General features: G+C 37.8%; 1 protein-coding gene across 4 annotated transcripts in view; it reads right to left on the reverse strand.

The window, feature by feature from the left end:
- The window catches only part of CACNA1G (calcium voltage-gated channel subunit alpha1 G), a 419,473-nt gene that overhangs the window by 14,897 nt on the left and 384,057 nt on the right, over positions 1 to 20,519 (reverse strand). For 3 of the 4 annotated variants that reach the window (XM_087887147.1, XM_087887145.1, XM_087887146.1), the window contains 5 exons: positions 20,439 to 20,509; positions 18,280 to 18,358; positions 18,046 to 18,167; positions 16,595 to 16,939; positions 2,208 to 2,397 (listed from right to left, as the gene is read on the reverse strand). In XM_087887147.1, coding sequence (XP_087743273.1) covers positions 2,208 to 2,397; positions 16,595 to 16,939; positions 18,046 to 18,167; positions 18,280 to 18,358; positions 20,439 to 20,509 — 807 coding nt within the window. Of the gene's footprint in view, positions 1 to 2,207; positions 2,398 to 5,580; positions 5,716 to 13,077; positions 13,219 to 16,594; positions 16,940 to 18,045; positions 18,168 to 18,279; positions 18,359 to 20,438; positions 20,510 to 20,519 lie in introns of all 4 variants that reach the window. The other variant, XM_087887148.1, reaches the window with a different exon arrangement.

A 20,519-nucleotide genomic window follows, 5' to 3' on the forward strand; every position in this document is an offset into this window, starting at 1 on the left:
AAACTTAAAGTGTCAAGGTACGCTTTCTTTGCTTAATATCTATAGTTTCAGCATTTTTATTCCTGCCGCTAAACAGCAAATGTTCTCATTAATATGCAAATGTTAATATCCCTTCCACTAACCTCTTCACATATTGTACCATTCTGAACAGTATTCTCAAGTGCTGGGTTATGGTACTTGGCAATAAATTCTCCTTGATACTGAAATGGGCTTTTTGAGAAATGGTTGAGGAGAGAAACTAGTCTCAGATCAGCCCCCCTAGGATTTTTGTTAAGAAAGTCTTAGTTCTTCTTCCTGGGATTTTAATAAGATTGCTTTTCATTGCAGAGAGCAGAGAGGTGATTGTGCAATTTCAACACTTTAGAAAAACGAATACTGTACTGTATCACTTCACATTACTACTAAGCAGTGGTGGGATTCAACTGATTTGGGCGAACCTGTAGTTACTGTATTTTTCAGAATATAAGACACACCGGAGTATAAGACGCACCTACCTTTTTTGGTGAGGAAAAGAAGAAAAAGAAATCTCCCTCTGCTTTACTTTCATTTTCTTTTTCAGCATAGCTTGATTAGCACAAGGAGAAAAAAAAAATTGCTCCAGCAATTTACCTCTTTGCAGCAAGCAGCAGAGTCCTGCGCAAAACAGCTGAGAGCAAATCAGCTGAGAGTCAGGAGGCCGATCCAATCAACTGGTGCTAATTAGGCTGTGCTGAAGCTGAAAGGAGCTGTTTTTTCTTTCTGTTTCCTTGGAAGGAGGTAACGGCTGGGAGGCAGAGGCCAAAGGGTGGGGGCCAGTGGGTGGGTGGGGCTACATTTGGTGTATAAGACGCACCTAAATTTTCACCCCCTTTTAGGGGGGGGGAAAGGTGCGTCTTATACTCTGAAAAATACGGTAAATTGCTGGCTGGCCCCTCTCCTCCCCGCTCCTTCCAGGAGTTCCCACATGCCCCAGTTTGGCTCCCAGGTAAGTGCAGGGAGACCTCTTAGGCTCAAAACATAGGGTGCAGGGGGGTGCAGCATGGCCCCCCACGGCCCATTTTTGCTCCCAGGAGGCTGCAGGGAGGCCTACTAGGCCCAAAACGGGACATGTGGATTGTGCGGCGTGGCCCTCCCGTGGCCTGTTTTTGCTCCCAGGGGGATGCAGGAGGCCGAGTGCTGCCTGTCACACCCCTGGCCATGCCCACCATGGCCACACCCAACCAGCCGGTCATTAGGGCAGAGAACCGGTTGTTAAATTATTTGAATCCAACCACTGCTGCTAAGAGAGAGCAGTACTCAGTTTGAAACAAGTGAGAGTGGCCAATGAAGGGCTGCCACACACAATAACAGTCCTGCATCATTCCCTGTACTCATCCTGTACTATTATTTGAGATGCAATATGATTGCTGTTGTATATTTTTCTTCTCCACCTATTCCGCCACTCTGTGCTGGGTCAGGCAGAATTTGCAGCAGTGCCACAGCGACATTCACAGCTTTCATTGTGTTAGGAAGAAGGGGTGGCAATGTTACATGGGAGCCTTAGGTTTCCTAGCATCTGCTGTAAATTAATCTAGCAAGTTTGAGTTTCAATTTTCACGTCTTAAAAAGAGTGTATACCTAAGATATTTCAAAATGGAAAAAACAAGTGATGGCATGAAATGACTTGATGAATATACTTACAGCAGTGAAGGACAAGTTTAACCATCAAAAGATTTTGAGCAAGGAGCCATCCCTAAAAAAGATTAGGTTCTTTTAAAAAATAAGGGCCTTTCTCTAAGTTACATGGGTGTATGGTTCAAGGAAAAAGCTGTTTCAGGTGGGCCAATTTGGAGGGGTAAAACAGCATGAGACAGGTGGTTTTTCATTCTTCCCTGGTCTAAATAGTTGCCATGCTATTTCAAATAGAACTTTGTAGAAAAGATTTTAGCAGAGAAGTAGCAAGAAATTAAGCATTCCTGCCATTTTGTCCTCATCATCCATTTCCATTTCAAGTCAGTCAAGATTTGTATGGATTTATGCACAAGGCCCATTCAATTCGGCAAAGGGAGTTAGCTGTTAGTTTCTGATCCAGAATTTCAGTCTCAGCACTAGACTCTTCCATACAGCTTGCAAACTATATCCAAGGTTAACAAAAGCAAACACTTGCATAAAGCTCTAGCTGGAAAACCACATATGCATGTATTGTTTTTTTTTTAAAAAAAAATTTTTTCCAGGCAAATGCTTTGTACCTGATTGAGATTTTTGATGAGATGAGTTTTTTTCTCCCAAGGAAGCATCATAGGGGCCAGCATCTGGAGCCTGAAACATATAACTGTCATTCGGCAGAGAGTGGGTGCGGCCCACAGAAGTCTTCCCTACTCTCAGCAGATCCTGGTTTGATGAGAGAATCAGGGGGTCATTAATGGAAGGAAGATCAGTCTAAAAAAAGAAAAAGAGAGAAAGAGAATGTCACAGAAGTTGAAAAAAAATCATGTGTTTATTGGAACTGTGGCGACAACCACTGCAACAGACATGAGATGTGGTGAGCATGCAATTTATTAGGCTGTACAACTTCTAGTATAACCAAATGAAATTGCACAAATGAGTTGACCAGGAAGCAATAATCCTACATTTTTACTATTACTAAAGCACCACACATAGAACGAACCACATTAAGAACAAAATATACAATACAGGGGAACAGAGAAACAACATTACAACAATAAACCATGACTATTTCGGGATTAATTGAACAAGCATCATGCCTCAAGGCTTGGTTAACAATTGCATGCTTTGCCAAACTTTAGTCCTTTCAATGTGTAATACAAATCTTTTCAATCTCTTCCTGCTCAAAGGAAGCTTTTGCAGGAATCCGTTCATAATTCTAGTTAATTTTCTTAACAAAACAGGGAGCTACATTTGTCTATAGAATGCATATTCTGTCAGTGACCTTGATTTTGTATTGCTAAAAAAATGCCTGCATATACAAGCAGAATTAAAAAGGAGCACTGATAATGTATTTTCAACAATAAGGAAAATACATTTTAAAATTTAAAAAAATCTAAATAATAAAAATGTACTGTTACAAAAGTCTCTGGTCTCATTCCAGTTTTCATAATAACTGAAAACTGATCTGTTAGAAAATCTTGTAATGATTTTCTAATCTAATTCATAGTGAAACAAAATATAAATAGCGTACATATTATGCAGTAGATTTAACCAATAGTTTTTAATTTCTCTAATACATAGAACTAATTTAACTCTGGTTTCAATTAAGGATTTAGATATTAGATTCATCTATAGCTAATGATTCAGATAAACACAGTTAAATGCATTGTACATTACTACCAAGTCTTTTTTTTATTTCTTAAATTAGATGATATCCTAATTCAATTAAAATCAGTTGAATTGGTATATCAATTATCTTTCCCTCCCTACTGCAGTGATATATTTCATTTCATGGCAAAAAGTGGGCTATGCCCAGACAGCTTCAATGAATATATGTGCAATTTGTGGAAATTCATTTGACAAGATGAAATTGACATTCATTATGGTTTGGATATATCTATACCAGCTGCTCCATCTGTTGTCTACATATAGTATTTTTTTTAAAAAAAAACTTTTATTATCTTTGCTTTTCTGCATACATTTGCTCTTCTAACAATACTGTCGGCCTGAGCAGACACAGGTTTAATTCCAAATAGATGTTTTATCACTTTGCTTTTCAGAACCATTCCTACTTTCCCCATGGTTTCCTTTGTCTTAGCAGAAATAGAAATCTGTTAAAATCTGTTAAGATAGGATAGATGGAATAGTTGCAGGTTTGGCATCTAGAATGTTCTTTTTTCTGAAAAACCTTTAAGATACCTAAGAATAGATGTACTACTCATTACTAACTTAAGACCCATTAATTTCAATAAGCCATGATATGATTTAGTCTGGATCCAACCTATTCTTTTAAAACTTATTGATTTTTCAAAAAAGAAAAGAAAAGAATGCATCACGTGTTCTTAGATATTTAACTTTGCCAAATTATAGAACTGTAAAATAATTGGATACTGTACAATTTGAAACAAGAGCGAAAGTTTCCATAGAGATTAGTAAATTAGTCAATATAAATAAACCATTAATAATAAATACAACAAGCTCTTGGGTCTTGTTGGAGTAAGAATGACCTGATAGCTTAGATGAAAAGCAATACAGAATATTTCCCATTGTTGTATTTAAACTCGGATCTTAATTAGTAGCACTTTTTTATGAAGAATTCACTTTTTTACAACTAAATCATATGAGAAAACACAGTGGGATAAGGAGTCAGATTAAGTCTAAATATTATAAACCACCCATAACATTTGCTAATTTAATAAACTGTGAAACACAGTTGGTGCAGTTATACCTATGGTTCCCGATGAAGAAATAAAACTCATTTTATATTTGTGATATATCTTAAACTGGCTTTTAAAAAAAAGATGAATTTTGTAATATACTGAACTCTTCCAAAATATTTTAAAAATTAAAGGGCCACATTTTAAAAACTTTCTCAAGCTTTTCTCAATTGTGCTCAAAGGTTTTTTTACATTATGTAATAACATAAAAGCAATTCCAATTAAAGCAATTTGAATTATTAATATTGAAAGTATGCATTCTTAAATAATATTTACATTTGTTTACAAGCTTCTAGAGTTTGTCTGAAGTAAGAGGCCGTGATAATTTTGCCAAGTGAATGGATTGACTTCTAATTTGGTGGAAGTAATCTACGGGACTTTAGAGTTTGCCAGAGTCATAATCCTACTTTATGATTTATCTTGATAGATAGTAAAATGCTCCCCTTCATTTAGTATCTCATTTTGAATGGAAATTCACCATTCGAAAACTCTCACCGAAGCCTTCTAAGTCTTTTGCAAATGATACCATGAAGCATGATGGGAAATATTATCACGGTTTAAAAGGGATGTGTCCCACATAAGTAATAACTGTTATGGCAATCTACTAGAATGATAAGAGAATTCATCAACACAACACACAGCTTAAAGGTAGATATGTGAACAAGAGTAAAATAAGAATGGATCCACTTAATGCTGGGAAGGAGTTATGCCTGTTGTACAGCAGAAATAAAGCATTTGATTGCTATTAAGCAGCTAATAATATTTAATGTTTCAGGAGGAGATGGTTAAAGCAGGGCTCAAAATACTGGTAAACTATGTCTCACAATGTTTTAAAAAGCCATTCTTGATTAAAAACTTGAGAGTGTAAGTTGAGAAAACTGTAAAAGGCTTTGCCTGCCAAACGTCCTAGACACCTGTTTGTAGCACAGTTTGGATTCAAAAATGGGATCGTTATATCATGACATTTTCCACATATCTGTAAGCAATGCAATCACTTTAATGTTGCTTGATGTACTTTTCAAGAGAATCTGAATTTCTTAGTGGCTGATACCCATAATAAAGAGTACAAATACACCTCAGAGGTAGTATTGAGGGTAATCCCAATGGAATAAATTTCTCTATGCTAATAAAAGGTTAAGAACTGCTCATCTGAAAATGCCATAGTTGTTATTACCCTCTTGATAACAGTATTTAGAACCCTGTAAACATCATAAAATACAGCAACCAGTGTATGTACATTGCTCTCCAGGGCATTAAGTAAGAGTGTGTTATTATCATCAGGTAAAGAGTCATCCGTCAGAGCTAAGGACCAGGAATTTTCAGAGAGAATATCTGACGTCAGAGACAAAGCCTCCATCTCAGCTAGAGGGATCTAAACAAGGGAGAGATGATCAAACATAAGAAACCAGGACACATATACATGTCTTTTGAGAAAAAGAAAGCTATTCCCACAATCATTATCCTTTAAACATGGAGGTGCTTCCCCTGCTATTAAGTGCATTTATGCCATGCTCATTATTGTGTAGCTAGGATCACCAGGAAAAGCAACTAAACTTTTTCCCCTCCCTTATTCCCTTTTTTTCTAATTCTTTTAACCAGGCTTACAAATAAGCAAAATGGAAACCACAAACTGCACTGATAATACTGTTGTTGAGGGATCAAAGGGCCGGCATCTCCGGAATGTTTAAAAACCATCCTAATTACATTTAAATGATACATTATTTTCAGAAATATAATTCTATAGCTCTGAATTTCAAAATACCAGGGCAAAACTGTCTTTCTGGTAGTCACAGATGTTTTCAGGGTTTTTTTTGCTATAAAGAATTTATCAAACTGAGGAACAAGGAACTATACAATTAAATCTGATTCCACCTAAACAGGCTATGATCCCCCATTTTTTGAACAGAAGGAACCCTGGGCTTCTGTTGCCAATCCTTGCCTTCTGAAAGCTTTACTGTCCCAGGTTCAGTAGGACCATTGTAAGGTAGCATAAGAACTCTTACCACAACACACTGGATCTAGTCTATGTATTTAAGTGTCAAGGGTTCAATGTAATCTTTTTAAAAATTTTATGTCACAAAAGCTAAACATCAGATAGGAGATCTAAAATGACTTAGCAATTATGATTTCATTGATTCTTTAATTTTATATACAATGGGTAGGTGAAATTAATACTCAAAATTGGAATTCATATACCGAGCACTGTGTTTTCTATGAAGAGTAATGTTTTTTTCAAGCCCATTTTTGCCAGGAGACAGGCAATTTCAAGAAACAAACAAACAAACAAACAAAAATAAAGATGAACTCTCCATTCCAAGTCTCAAGGTCAAGGGGAGATAGATTACACACCCCTTTAATCACACCAACAGCATGGTTAAAGACAGGACACATAAAGAACTACAGAAATGGCCTTGGAGAAGGAATGTAGAAGTCAGCGAAACATGAACTAACCTAGGAAATGAAGAAAGGGTTAGAAAGAAACTTGAAGTGATTCTGCCTTGATTCTCTTCAGCATAAGAGGGAAGGAAGGGAAATACTGTCAGGCTTTCAAGATTGTTACTACCGTATATCCTATATCAATAAAGTGCTCCAGTTTATGTTTCCTGCCCTGATCTACCTTGAAGGTCTGAGTGAATATTCTTCAATTATTTCGTGCATATCTAATAACCCTATATCTTAAATTTACTTGTTTATTATTTATATCTCATCTTTATTATTTTTTATAAACAATTCAAGGTAGTGAACACATCCGAGACTGAGTGGCTGTGGCTCCCGGCATCCCGATATAGTCAGTGGACTCCATCACTGACTATTGGGGGCGAGTCTTTGGCCCCCACTGAAAGGGCTCGCAATCTGGGAGTCCTCCTGGATAGGCAGCTGTCTTTGGAGAAACATCTGACGGCTGTTACCAGGGGGACCTTTTATCAGGTTCGCCTGATTCGCCAGTTGCGGCCCTTTCTCGATCAGGATTCCTTGTGCACAGTCACTCACGCCCTCGTCAGCTCTCTCCTTGACTACTGCAATGCTCTCTACATGGGGCTCCCCTTGAAGAGCACCCGGAGGCTCCAGCTGGTCCAGAATGCAGCAGCACGGGTAGTGATGGGAGCAACATGGCACTCCCATGTAACACCGCTCCTGCGCGAGCTGCATTGGCTCCCGGTGGTCTTCCGGGTGCGCTTCAAGGTGTTGGTTATCACCTTTAAAGCGCTCCATGGCATAGGGCCTAGCTATCTGCGAGACCGCCTGCTGCTACCGATGACCTCCCATCGACCCGTGTGCTCCCACAGAGAGGGCCTCCTCAGGGTGCCATCAGCCAAACAATGTAGGCTGGTGGCCCCCAGGGGGAGGGCCTTCTCTGTGGGGGCTCCCACCCTCTGGAATCCGTTGCCCCCGGAGATAAGGAGAATCCATGACCTCAATGCCTTCCGTCGTTCCCTGAAAACCCATCTTTTCCAGCAAGCCGGGTTGGCTTAAGAAGAAATTTTTAAATTCTTTTAATTAGTCTGTGATTTTTTAACTTTTGGGCCAAAATTTATATATATTTTTAAATGTTTTAATATTTGTATTCTATATTTTTTATCTTGGCTGTACACCGCCCTGAGTCCTCAGGTAGAAGGGCGGTATATAAATTGGAAATTAAATTAAATTAAATTAAATCTAATACTCCTTCTATTTTCCCTACAACAAGAACCCTGTGAGGTAAATTGGTCTGAGAGTGACTGGCCCAAGGTCAGCCAGTTGATTTACATGGCTAAGGCAGGGCTAGAACTCAGTCTCCCAGTTTCTAGCCTGGTGCCTTAACCACTAAACCAAACTGGCTTTCTCTATATCTCATATCTCTTAAATTTTACTCCCATTGATATAAAAAAAATGCCTCCCAACAATTGTTTGAAAAAAATAATGTTTCAAAATAGATTGTTTCAAGATTAGATTGGCCAGACTCTTAATTTGTTTTATCAAAAAATTGAGGCACATATTTAAGTTTCAAGGTGTTTGATTTGAAGCACCATTTGATTCAATATTAGGCCAGAAACTATAAGCTAAGTTAGTTTCTTCTACTGTAGATTATTACACTATAAGAAAATATCTATATGAAAGTCCGATGTACCTCTCCAAATTGTACCTCCAACCCTAGTTTTCAAGAAGGAAGCAAGCAAAGATATATACTTGTTCCCATTACTTAATCTTTATATTAATTCTATTACTCAAGTTGAATAAAAATAGTAATATCTTCCATTATTGGTGAATTAGCCTGTGGCTATATAACTGACAATGCAGTGACTTTATCCTTATCCCAGTTGGACCTAAGGTAGAGTTTGCAATTAACAATGTACTATAACAAAGAAAAGTTAAATAACTATTACACGAAAACAAAAGATTCTTGGTAATCTTTACGAAGACACGTAGCAGATAAATATATAACTGGAAGATAAATAACCTCACCATTGAGCAAGTGAAAGATTTTAAACACGTAGAAGTTATCTTCCAAACCCTCTTTAATGTGGAAGAACCAAATGAACATGTGAAAAAAAAAACTCAATTTGCCAGCAGCAAAGGCAATAATTTTGTCCCTGAAGCAGTAAAAGCCTTTAAGGCAAAGGTACTAAGCCTGATGCTTTATGGTGCACACACAGCGTTAGAAACAGTCCAGGCTAAATTTATAACAGTGATATTTCACGTCCATTGCTGCATTCCAATGCTTTCCCAGATTGCAATTAGGTTTCTGATATAGAGGCATGTATGAGAACTTGTCAGCTAAAATATTGGCTAAAAGTAAATTGCATAGAAGACTCTTATGCACCCTTAATTCTTATGGGCAAGTTCATTTCACCTTGGAAAAATATAGTTATAGATTTAAATTACCATGGCTTTTCACTTCATTTTTAAAAATTCAACAAAGATAGAGCAGAATGACATCAAAAATAAGTTCTGTGCACTTGAAACTAATCTACAGAGGCATAGAATTCTAGCACTGTACCATTATAAGCACCGTCTGTGCAGGAGATTGTTTAAGATAGTTAATTGCTTTACTAATATTTTGTATGTTCAGCACACAATAGCTTTTTTACAAGTTATACTTTATGCCATGTCATCCACGATTCTGAACTGCAGGTACAATAATATCCTTCTCTAAACCTGTCTGTATCCCTATTTGAAAAAAATCTATAGTATGAATTCTGCATGTCTTGTACTGTTCCAGGTAGCAATTTTGGCTCTCTATATTAATACAGATGTAAACTGGTTGACTGGATTGACCGAACAGAGGAAAATCTTTGTTTCCTGTTAATTTCTCATTTCCCCGAAATATGTAAGAAAGTTGCTGAATTTCACTCAATGATAATTGCTGTAAGGAGGATTTGGAGTCTAAGAATAGAATTGTTAACTCAAAATTACTATACTTTATAAAGGATTTCCTACAAATTCTGATTTGGTAGTAAATGGACCTGAGATTGAGAACTAAGTACCACATCAATTTGAAGAAGACAGATTATCATGTTGTCATCAATAAAAATTAAAATAATAATTCTTTATTGTCACTTAGGACAAACATTTTGGAAATGGACAGTACAAAAGCTATCTTGAAAATTTCCTCTCAACTCCCCTCTGGCCCATGGAAAATAGCTAGATATAATGGTATATGAGAATGACCTTGGGAGATGAGGGAAAAAGATGCTGCCTAGCGAACAATCAGATAAAGAGGGTGGAGGCTGTAGCTGAATAAAGAGCAGAAAAAAGAAGAAAGGATTTGCCTAACTTATCAGGCAGTAAAAAGTAATGGTGGGAGAGCTGTACATTTGGACTTGCAAGGTTCTGTTAACGTAGCCTTACAATAAAGTAGAGTTAGGTGATCTTGTTATGTTTCCTCTCTGCTCTGTTTGGGTGGCTGACATTATCTTAAATTATTCTTGGAAATGAAGCTTCCAGACTGATATTAGTACTTGTTACTTCAGATGATAAAAATGAAAGTTGATTTCGTGAGTATATTTCAGAGAAAATCTCCCTTGAACTATTATATTTATTCTCTACAGTGAAGGCCAATCTACTAGCACAGATATATGGAGCTGGGATCATATAGTCTCCACTACGTTGTAAATTGCTGCATCATAATAACTTTGCCTTATCATCAGGATCAAAAAATGTTATAATTCTATTGGAGAGGGAATGGCCCAGCCAGGGGGAGGAGTCAAGTGAGGATTTAGTCTGGAATCTTTACCTAGGCATAAGAGGGCAAGTTTTAATCCTGCTTGAAAGCCATTGAACTTTATCTAGTCTGACCCAGGTGCAAACTACCAGTCTGCTGTGAAATAGGCACTTTCACATGTGGGTCTGGTTGTTCACTCCTGACAAATATTGTTATTTAGTGAGCTGACAAACTTTGAAAAGGCTAATAGTAGGAACTTTAGAGAGCAAGTTTGGTGTAGGATTAAGGCACCAGGCTAGAAACCTGGAGACTATAAATTGTACTGCTGCCTTAGGCACAAAGCCAGCTAGGTGATCTTGGGCTAGTTATTTTTTCTCAGCCCTTGGAAGGAAGCTGAAGGAATCACTTTTGAAAAACATTGCCAAGAAAACTGCAGGGACTTGTCTAAGCAGTCTCTGAGAATCGGACATGATTGAATGAGAAGAAAATAAATCTTAACTCATGTTTAATTTAATCATTTAAATTAGTTGGTTTCAGTAACTGGGAGTTGATAAAAAAGCTTTTTTTCTCACCTAGGAAAGAAGTACTCTTCTGTGATTATACCTTTTAGAATATCTGTATGCAACATTTAAGGGAAAATCTAAAACTTGCTTCAGGAGTTTTATCCTTATCCATCTGCAAATTTAATTCAATGATCAATCAAACTATAATTAATATACCAAGGTATCTTTAATCAGAACTACTAGGAAATCTTACTGGCAGATTGATGTTTCATTAAGCAAACTAAATCTCTTTACAGGAATAAATGATATGAATAAAATAAATACATGTTCTCAGCCGTTGCCTCACACATGGAAGGTGGGGAGAAATTTTAAGAGAGGGATGGCATTTAAATGTGATCATTCTATTTCAGAGTTTTAATGATCTTTAAAAAAAAATCTCAAAAATGATTGGAAATGATTGGAATCTGTGCTGTTTTCAACATTTATGATCAAGGAGAGTTCTAAGGGCTACCAGAAAGAAAATTTAAGTATCACATGCCTGTCCCCACCCCTAAGAGAAACTTTGTTGATGGTCTTACATAACACAACAGATATAAATGCATATGAAATAAGAATGTTTTTTTAAAATAATATGTTTATCAGGACAATTGGGTTTGCAAAGAATTGTTGCAAATATTGCAGTTTCAAAAACTGCAATCAAGAAACTGGGTTAGTGGGAAAAACAGTGGGAAAAGGTTACAGGTGGAGCACTTCGGACAAGGACATTGAATCTTATCAGATTCTAATATATTGCTACAAAGGCTCCCCCAAAGCTTGTTGAATGAAGAAACAAAGCTTACAGCAATTTTGTAAATTCTCAGTACTATAGTAACACAGAGTCTCTATGTATTTTGGATGTATTTGCTTCACTGTATTTTAACAGGATGTTATTGCTTTACTGTAATTAGATTATTTTAGCTCAATCAGAATTGGATTTGAAAGAAGAAAGAAAAGAAGCTTCCTTTTGATACCGAAATTAAATATTAATTTAATATTTGAAATGTTAAGTTACATCAGCCCTTTTGTCCCAGTGAATGTACTGAACAAAGTGCCAAGAATCTCTATACATTTTCTTGGCCATCCCCATTTATCTGGATCTCCGGTTACGAGCAGGCCAGTTCTTCATTTGTTGACATGTAACACAACTTTCAGCTTAGATTCCATGCAGATGAATTGAAAAATCAACACCTTATCTCTACAGTTATAGAGAAGCTGTCCAGGTCAATTCCAGACTAGTTTATTTTAGAGGAAATTGCTTTTCATTGGATTCTAACCTCCAGACACTGTATGATAGTGCTGCTTTTCCCCCTTTAAATTGCCATGTTCATGAAAATAGGAGGGAGAATGTAAAGGGAAACAAAGAAATCATTTCAGAGCTATATGTGGAATTCCTTTCCAATATTTTTTAGGCGGAGGGCAGGAAGAAGGATCTGCCTATTAAGTTTAAATTCCATAGCTTTGTCCTATGATCATTTTCTAAAGATACAAACAAATGGAGAATTCACTGGTCCTATATGTACATGCATTTTTTTTAAAAAAAAACCTGCAATTAAACTGAAGAATCCACCCCTCCAAAGTACCAGTAAAATGATACCATCTTCCCCTTCTGGACTGTTACGCAGAAATTGTTTTGCCCTCTGCAAAAAGAGAGAAAAGGCCATGCGTGGCACTTTATATTTTTACACTTTGCATGGAATAAAAGATCCAAGACATGCAGAAAGAAAGCTGTGGCATGGTTTTTCTTTTACTAAATCCTTGGCTTGAGTTTTGTTATGGTTTCACCTCCATAGTAATGGGATTAAATCTTCCTGAATTCAGCAAGGCTTCTGACTGAACACTAATAAGACCAGGTTGAAAATAAGGCCAATTTTCAACAAGAAGAAATCCATTTGCCCACAGCTTTTATTTGACAGTTAGAAGGTTTACTCAGAAATAAGCAATACTGAATTGAATGGGAGAAACTTACAGGTGCATGCATACCAGATGGCATTCTTAGCTAAGTCTATTTAATATCAAATAAGAAACCCTTTTGGAAATTAATAATATTAACCTGTTTCTCAGGGTTGTAAGTGTCAGTAGTTGGAAGGGCATAATGATGGCATACAGAGCCTGACAGGTTGTCCATCAGCTTCAACTCTCCTTCCAGAGATTCCTGGATCAGCAGTGATATGGTATCAAACAAGTGTCTTTCCTGGGAGGAGTGCCAAATAGCATGCAGAAGAATAGGCCAGGCCAAAGAGAGAGGAATGGAGGGGGGAGAGAAAAGGAGGGTTGGGGGAGGATAGAGAAAGAGAGAAAGAGAGAGACCATGTAGGAGACAGAAGGAGGAAGAAAAGAGAGACAGAAAAAAATGTTTTCAGACAGAACAGTAGTTGTTGAAATGGCCAGGAAGAAAAGACAGGGACAGAGAAGGGAAAAACAACAGTGCAATAATACCATAGTCAGAACTTTTCTAAGACATTGCTACACACAAGACTGAAACTAAACACATGGTAAGGCCAGTGGGACACATTACATTCATCCAGAGCAGCGACTGGCAGCTATTTACCGATTGGCAGAAGTACGGCTGTTTTGCAGGGCTATCATACCAACATGACAAGGGACAAGTGCAGCAGAAATAAACAACAAATGTGCACAATTTCAAATGGAGGTGAGAATGGAAGCCAGCACAAAGCGTTGGCATCACGCAATAGCATCACCGTAACCACTTGAGAGTAACATGGTCTTCAGAGGTGCTGGTGGCTTGCCGTATCTGTGACCTAAGTGCTCTCAATCTCTAAAAATCAGACCCTTGACTTAGCCTCTAAAGAATGAATGCAAGGCAAACTTTTGAAAACAGGAAGAGACTGAACAAACACTGGTTTTCCAGAACCACTATCTGCTGGTGCAGGCATGTAAATGCTTCCTCTTGGAAAATAACTACTATATACTCAGTTGTTGCAACAGTGAGCTATTCTTGCCTATGTCCTGCTTGAGCCAGGAGTAATTATCTTGAAATACTGGCAAATAAATCTCCTATACAGCCAGTGAAATCCTTTTCTTAATTCCATTCTCAGATGTAGATATGGGCAGAACTTACCTGAATCTGGCTGACATTTCAGCAATGCAGAATGCAAAAAGAGACACCAAGTTGGTTTCAAAATCTAAATTACAGATGTTTTCTGGTTTGGTGGCAATCTCTGTTCTTTTAGTTACAAGTAAAGGGTGGTTTACAAGAACTCTGTATAGACTTTTCTTTTCAACTCATCTGGTACAATAATTCCAAAGCATTTGGAGTTCAACGTTACACTAGGAACTGCGGCCATGGGAGGAATTTTCAAATAAAAGACCTAAAAAGTCACTAGTAACAGGACTTTCTGCTCAAAATGCAGCCAAATGAATCATCTTTGTGTAACAATTGTGTGAGGATGCTGAGAAAAACAAGGGATTGGGGAGTTTATATGGCTCTAGTCCAGAAGAGGTGGGAGGAAATTTTAGAAAGACGAAATACAAATGGGAAATATTAGCATTAGTTATCAGAACTACATTTCATTGGTTCATGGTTTCCCCATTGACTTTGCTTGTCAGAAGGTCGCAAAAGGTCAGAAGGGGATTATATGACTCTGGGACACTGCAACCGTCATAAATGTGAATCAGTTGTCAAGCATCCAAATGTAAATCATGTGACCATGGGGATGCTGCAATGGTCATAAGTGTAAAAAATGGTCACAAGTCACTTTTTTCAGTGCTGTTGTAACTTTGAACAGTCACTAAATGAACTGTTGTAAATCGAGGATTACCTGTACTACAGAGAGGGCTCATGGGAACTTCAGTTTAGCTACCTGTGGAAGCTCCAAATATGGACTGTTAAATACAGTAATGTTTTACAATTGTTTTGTAGAAGTGGATATACAGTACCATCTGAACTCAGCCTTAAGCTTATCTTCATGCGTCTCATAATTAAGTTGGCATAAGAACAATGGCTGCCTTTTGAATGGTTTTGAGGTAGTTCCTGCCACAAAGCCCATGCTTCAATCAGAACTGAAAGTCTCTCAAATGGCAGAGCTTTAGGTCACCATCTAGTGAGCTGTCAAAGTCAAAAAGTCTAATCCATCTGAAATCCAAATGCTCCGGTTTAAATTATATACCCAGCATCGCTCAGTTCCCTTTGACTTTCCATGATAAGGATTTAATCTGAGGTTACCGAAATAATTCAGAGTTTATAATTAAGAGTTGTCATCCTATGCATGCTTGCTCTAAATCTAGAGAGATTTATTTTCTAATAACTGAAACCTTAAAATATTTGTATTGTGCACAGGATTCTGAAAGCCAAAGAATTCTCGAAAAAAATATGATTCTTAATTTCCATTTGCAAGGCTCCTAATTTCAGAAATGTCTGAGATGTTGAAATTAATATACAGTGTAAAGCTTCTGAAGTAACAAGAGGATTAATAATTTAGCAGCAGTACTACTTTCTATGCAGGAAACAGCCAATGTGTATGATGCCATGAGTTCCCACAGCTATAACCTAATACAACAATGCATATAGTTTATGGAACATGCAAGCAAGGAAGCATGCTGATCACACGACTCTGCAGGATTATAATATAGGAACTGTATTCCTCTTTCACCAACCATTTCTTGGAATGCAGAGATTTTAATTAAAGGGACACTGGCAAGGAGAAAGAGTACTTTCATTAGCTATTGAAATGACACTCAAGAGTTTAAAGATATAATTGGCATAGTAATGCGGGCAAATATTACTATGAGACACCTTTCCTTCTGTGATAGGCTTTTATCAGGAAAAAGAATTGGCAGTTTTAGAGAGTTTTGAGAAATTCTAACCTTTTAGTTTTGATCAGACACAGTTAATAGCCTATTTGAATAATGAACAAAAAATATTACAGCCATTTGCAATGAGCAATATTTCTGCAGGTAATGAATTTATGATCGATTAATGAGGAGGAAAGACAATTTCCATATATGAAATAGGAGATTCCCCCACTCTACTGATATGGACTTGTTGGTGACTGTTGGAGCTACAGTCATGTGAACAGTGGCTGGAAGTTTTAAACAATGAAACTGAATATTGCTCTGTAATGGTAAAAATCAGACACCTACTTGAATAATGAAACTGCATACCAGACATACAGATGCAACAGTGAGCAGGCACTCTTCTATACAGGTGCCTGCTCTCACCTACTACATAGATGCATGATTCCATTGAGCAGCCTTTTGAATTGCAAAGGCAACTTTGAGAAAAACCTTAGGGGCCTTTTCCTCTAGCACTGCCAGTAATGAAAGCTGTGTCTGAGATCTCAGAGCCTCTATTATAAATGAGCTGGTTAAGGGGCTGCAGAACAATCTTTGCAACCTATTAATAACTTTGCATGGACATCTAATATGTTTGGCCTGCTTTTGTTGCATAAGGCTTTTTTCTAGACACTTGGGAATTTTGCAGAGAAAAAGGAATACAACTCTCTGATAAATCACTGGAACCACTCAAACTTAGATTTGAGTGTATACGGTATGTTGCCGGAGACAAGTGAAGGCCACTCCTCACTTCACCCACCACCTGAGGTTCTCACCATAGGATGAACCACGGACAGCTGAGAATTCACTTTGATTTGCATGGGGTTGGCGTATCCTCCAGGACTCTCAGGCCAGTCTCCTGTGTTGCCGCTTGTCCACATGAAAGAGTCAGAAGGTGGCTGCACACCCGGTGTGATTGTCTTCATTTCCATTTCCAACTCCAGCTCCAATTCTGCTTCTTCTTTAGCTTCCTTGTTGCTCTCCTCCAGGTGCTTCATCAGGACAGCAATCACCACATTCACCAGGACAAACTGGGCTGTCAGCACAAAAGAGACGAAGTAGATAGGCGAGATGACGGTGTTGTAACAGGTGGATTCCTCATCGCAGTCCCGCAATGTGTCCTGGGAGGGAACAGAGGGAAGTGAAGTGGAAATGGGTGTGGCTGAGAACTTCAGGCAACTAACTTGTTGGGATTGGCAGTCTATGCCACTCATTCTAGCTTCAAGCCTATATGGCCAGACCCCATGTGGAAGATGGCGAATGAGTGTCATCCATGTCGATCTGTTTCTATAGAATTTTAGGAACTTGACCACTGAAAAATCCTTCTACTCTTCTAGAATGTCTTATTTTTGATACGCTGGATGAAATCTTTGAAAAAGCTACCCTCTCACACACAGGCACAATACATTCAGAACTGCATAACATTCTGACATCCATAGATAATTCAGTGTATTTGCAATGGCTGCTTTCTTGCTTTGGCCATGACCGAAAGATTTCATGATTCCAACAGAATAGGCCTAATCCACCAGAGCATTGGTAGGGGTGATTAGAGCCTGAGAAATGCCAATAACATCACTAATGTGCTGAGTTTGGTCATTTTGGCATTGTTTGAAAACATTTACCTAACTCAGAAACTAATTACTCTGGTTTTACTCATATTAAGCCTGTCAATTATTTCTGGACAACTTTTTGGTGTCCTTATTTTAACTGAAATAAAATAGTAGGTTGGTACAAAACGACATTGTGTATAGCCAGAGTCTTTTAAAATTAGGTGCTTTAAAAAGTTTCAATACAAACAAGCCATGATGCCAAACCTCAGTTACAAACTACAAAAGGATTCTGAAAGCTGCAAATGTCAGTGAGGGCTATATGGTTCTGTGGGTTGCCTCTCCATGATCTTGATGATGTCACAATCACAATGTGATCCCTGATTGGCTAAGGCCTATTCCATGAATAATGCAAAAAAAGGGAAAGCTTAATCAAGAATCGGGGGTGGGGTGGGGTGGGGTAGGAACGATACCTATTGCTGCAAAAATTAGAAGAAACAATTTGTATAAGTATATATAATTTGTTATTTACTTGTATATCCTGAATAGTGCCGCAGTATCTAACATACTTTAATTCAGAGAATGAAAATATTCAAAACAGTAGTTGTGTCTGTCTTTCAAGAGCCTGAAAATATATGTTGTGTTTTTCTACTCATTTTTTTTTCTGATGGCAATTTTACCTTCATTATCCCATTCCAATTGTCTCCTGTGGATACACGGAAGAGTGTGAGGAAAGCCATTCCAAAGTTGCGAAATGTTGCATGCCTCCCTAAACCCTCGCAGGGATGAGTGTCATCACATTCTATGTGTGCAATAAAAAAAAAATATATATATAAAGACGATTTAGTCATAAAGGGTTTTTTTTTTTGTTACCACAAATAATTCTATAAGTTCAGGTGGTGCAGAAAACTTACCAAGATCCCCAAACAACTCCACTCCAAGAGCTGCAAATATGAAAAACAACAACATGAAGAGGAGACCTAGATTCCCCACCTGCAAAAAGATAAGAAACAAAGGGGAAAATACTCATTGAAGTTATACATCACCCAAGTAACTCTCACAATGAGGAATGTACATGCTATATTAGTCTCCCAAAGGTAGGGACATGCCACTTTCCAGATACTGCTGAATTAGTTTTGTCAGTAAACATGGCCCACAGTGAGAGATGCTGGGAACTGTAATTCATCAATATTTGGACATTATTAAGTTCCTGCACCTGAATATATCTCCTTTCCTTCTTTAGCTTTACTAAATCTCATCTGGTCACTAGTCTAATGCTATGATTTCTTATGTGTGTGAACAAATACACATACTTTAAATTTAGATGTGCATAGTGTTGGTCAGGAGAGAACGACTTGCATTGAGAAAAAGGATTCTGAAATCTTTTCCTGATCCCCAAATGCCCAACTGAATAAATAAACCAGTTTTAAATGTCAAGCGACTAGTCCACTGACTACAACTTGCTCCAGAAAAAGAAAGAAAGAAAGAAAGAAAGAAAGAAAGAAAGAAAGAAAGAAAGAAAGAAAGAAAGAAAGGAAAATATTTGAAAGTTTAAAAGCTGAGCATATGTTTCTGCTCCATCAAGAGTTGAAGCTTTGGGATGTTGTGCACACTGCATGGTGCCTAAGCCCAATATCAGATTACCCCCTGGCCCATGATATAGCACTAACAAGAAATCTTGTCTTCTACACCTGGTGCTTTTCAGATGCATTGGACTATGACACCACATGGCGACACTGCCTGGGAATTATGAGAATTAATACATCTGAAGGGAACCAGGATGAAGAGACTTGTTCAGGGTCTGGAAAACTAGCATTTCTGAGCTGTGGAATTGATCTTTGCTCTGAAGATCAGAAAAAAGAAAAAACCCAGGAAAACAAAAAGTAGCGGAGTGCTTACATTTTTAGACTTTAATTTCTATTCAAGTTTTTAAATTTCAAAACAGGTTTAATTTCACACCATTAAATGTGTGTGAATTGTACTCATACAGCAAGTAGTGTCATGAGACTTCAACTAATTAGCTTTAGAGATTGGAATCTTTTCATGGGAAAGCAACATTCTCTTTTGAATTGGCGCTAACTTACACACAATGCCTCTTGCTCATGGATGGACAAACACAATACAATTTTCCTCCTCCATCCTATCCCCTCTATTTCATTAATGCCAGTTGCTTCTTACTTTTTCTTAACTTATTTTAAACAGATAGATGGTTTCTGAATTGGCACAATCCTAACTTCCTCGCTCCTCTTTTTTCTCACTGCATCAAGGTACTGATTTACTTTGGGGTATGTATGTACGGGCACAAATTGTAGGAGAAGGAAAGGCAGAACCTGAGGGGGGGAGGCAGAGTTAAAAGAGGGATCAGCCAAGAATCCCTATTTAGCCACAAGCAGATTTAACTACATAGGGATTCTAAGATGATCCCTCTTTTAACTCCACCCAGAAGTTCTGCTACTCCTTCTCCTTCACAAATGAATACTTATATTGATACAATTTTTTTGAAAAGGCTAAATCTGTGATGATTAGCAAATGGATAACAAAACCGAGCAGGAGGCAAACTACACTGAAAAACATACTAGAAAAAGAATAGTAGCTGAAAAACTCAGGGGAAAAGCAGTTGATTTCAGCCAATCCACAATAAAGTTCTAGCCTTATTATTTATTTATTTATTTATTGGTTCGATTTATATGCCGCCCTTCTCCGGAGACTCAGGGTGGCTTACAATGCGTTAGCCTTCATACTTTTGTATATACCTGCTTAGTAGGGCTTTCGCCCCCCATAAGCAGTGTTTTTTTTTAATACAAAGTCAGCTTAGTGCCCCCACAATCTGAGTCCTCATTTTACCTACCTCGAATGGATGGAAGGCTGAGTCAACCTTGAGCCTGGTGAGATTTGAACTTGCAGTAATTGCAGGCAGCTGGTGCTACTTAACAGCACTTTAGTCTGCTGCGCCACCAAGGACTTCAAGAAGACACCAATATAGAAAACTTGTACAGAATTATCTAAATTCCTAAGATAATTAGACAGTGAAGGAAACTTAACAGAAGCCTGGATGATTAGACTGAAAGGTTACCTGAGGCAGTGCTTGCATGACTGTATCCAGAAGAGCTCTCATCCCTACAGCCATCTTCAGCAATTTTAACACTACAGAAAA

This window comes from Pantherophis guttatus, chromosome 2 (genome assembly GCF_059756535.1).
Source record: "Pantherophis guttatus breed Tessera chromosome 2, ASM5975653v1, whole genome shotgun sequence".
Classification (NCBI taxonomy): domain Eukaryota; kingdom Metazoa; phylum Chordata; class Lepidosauria; order Squamata; family Colubridae; genus Pantherophis; species Pantherophis guttatus.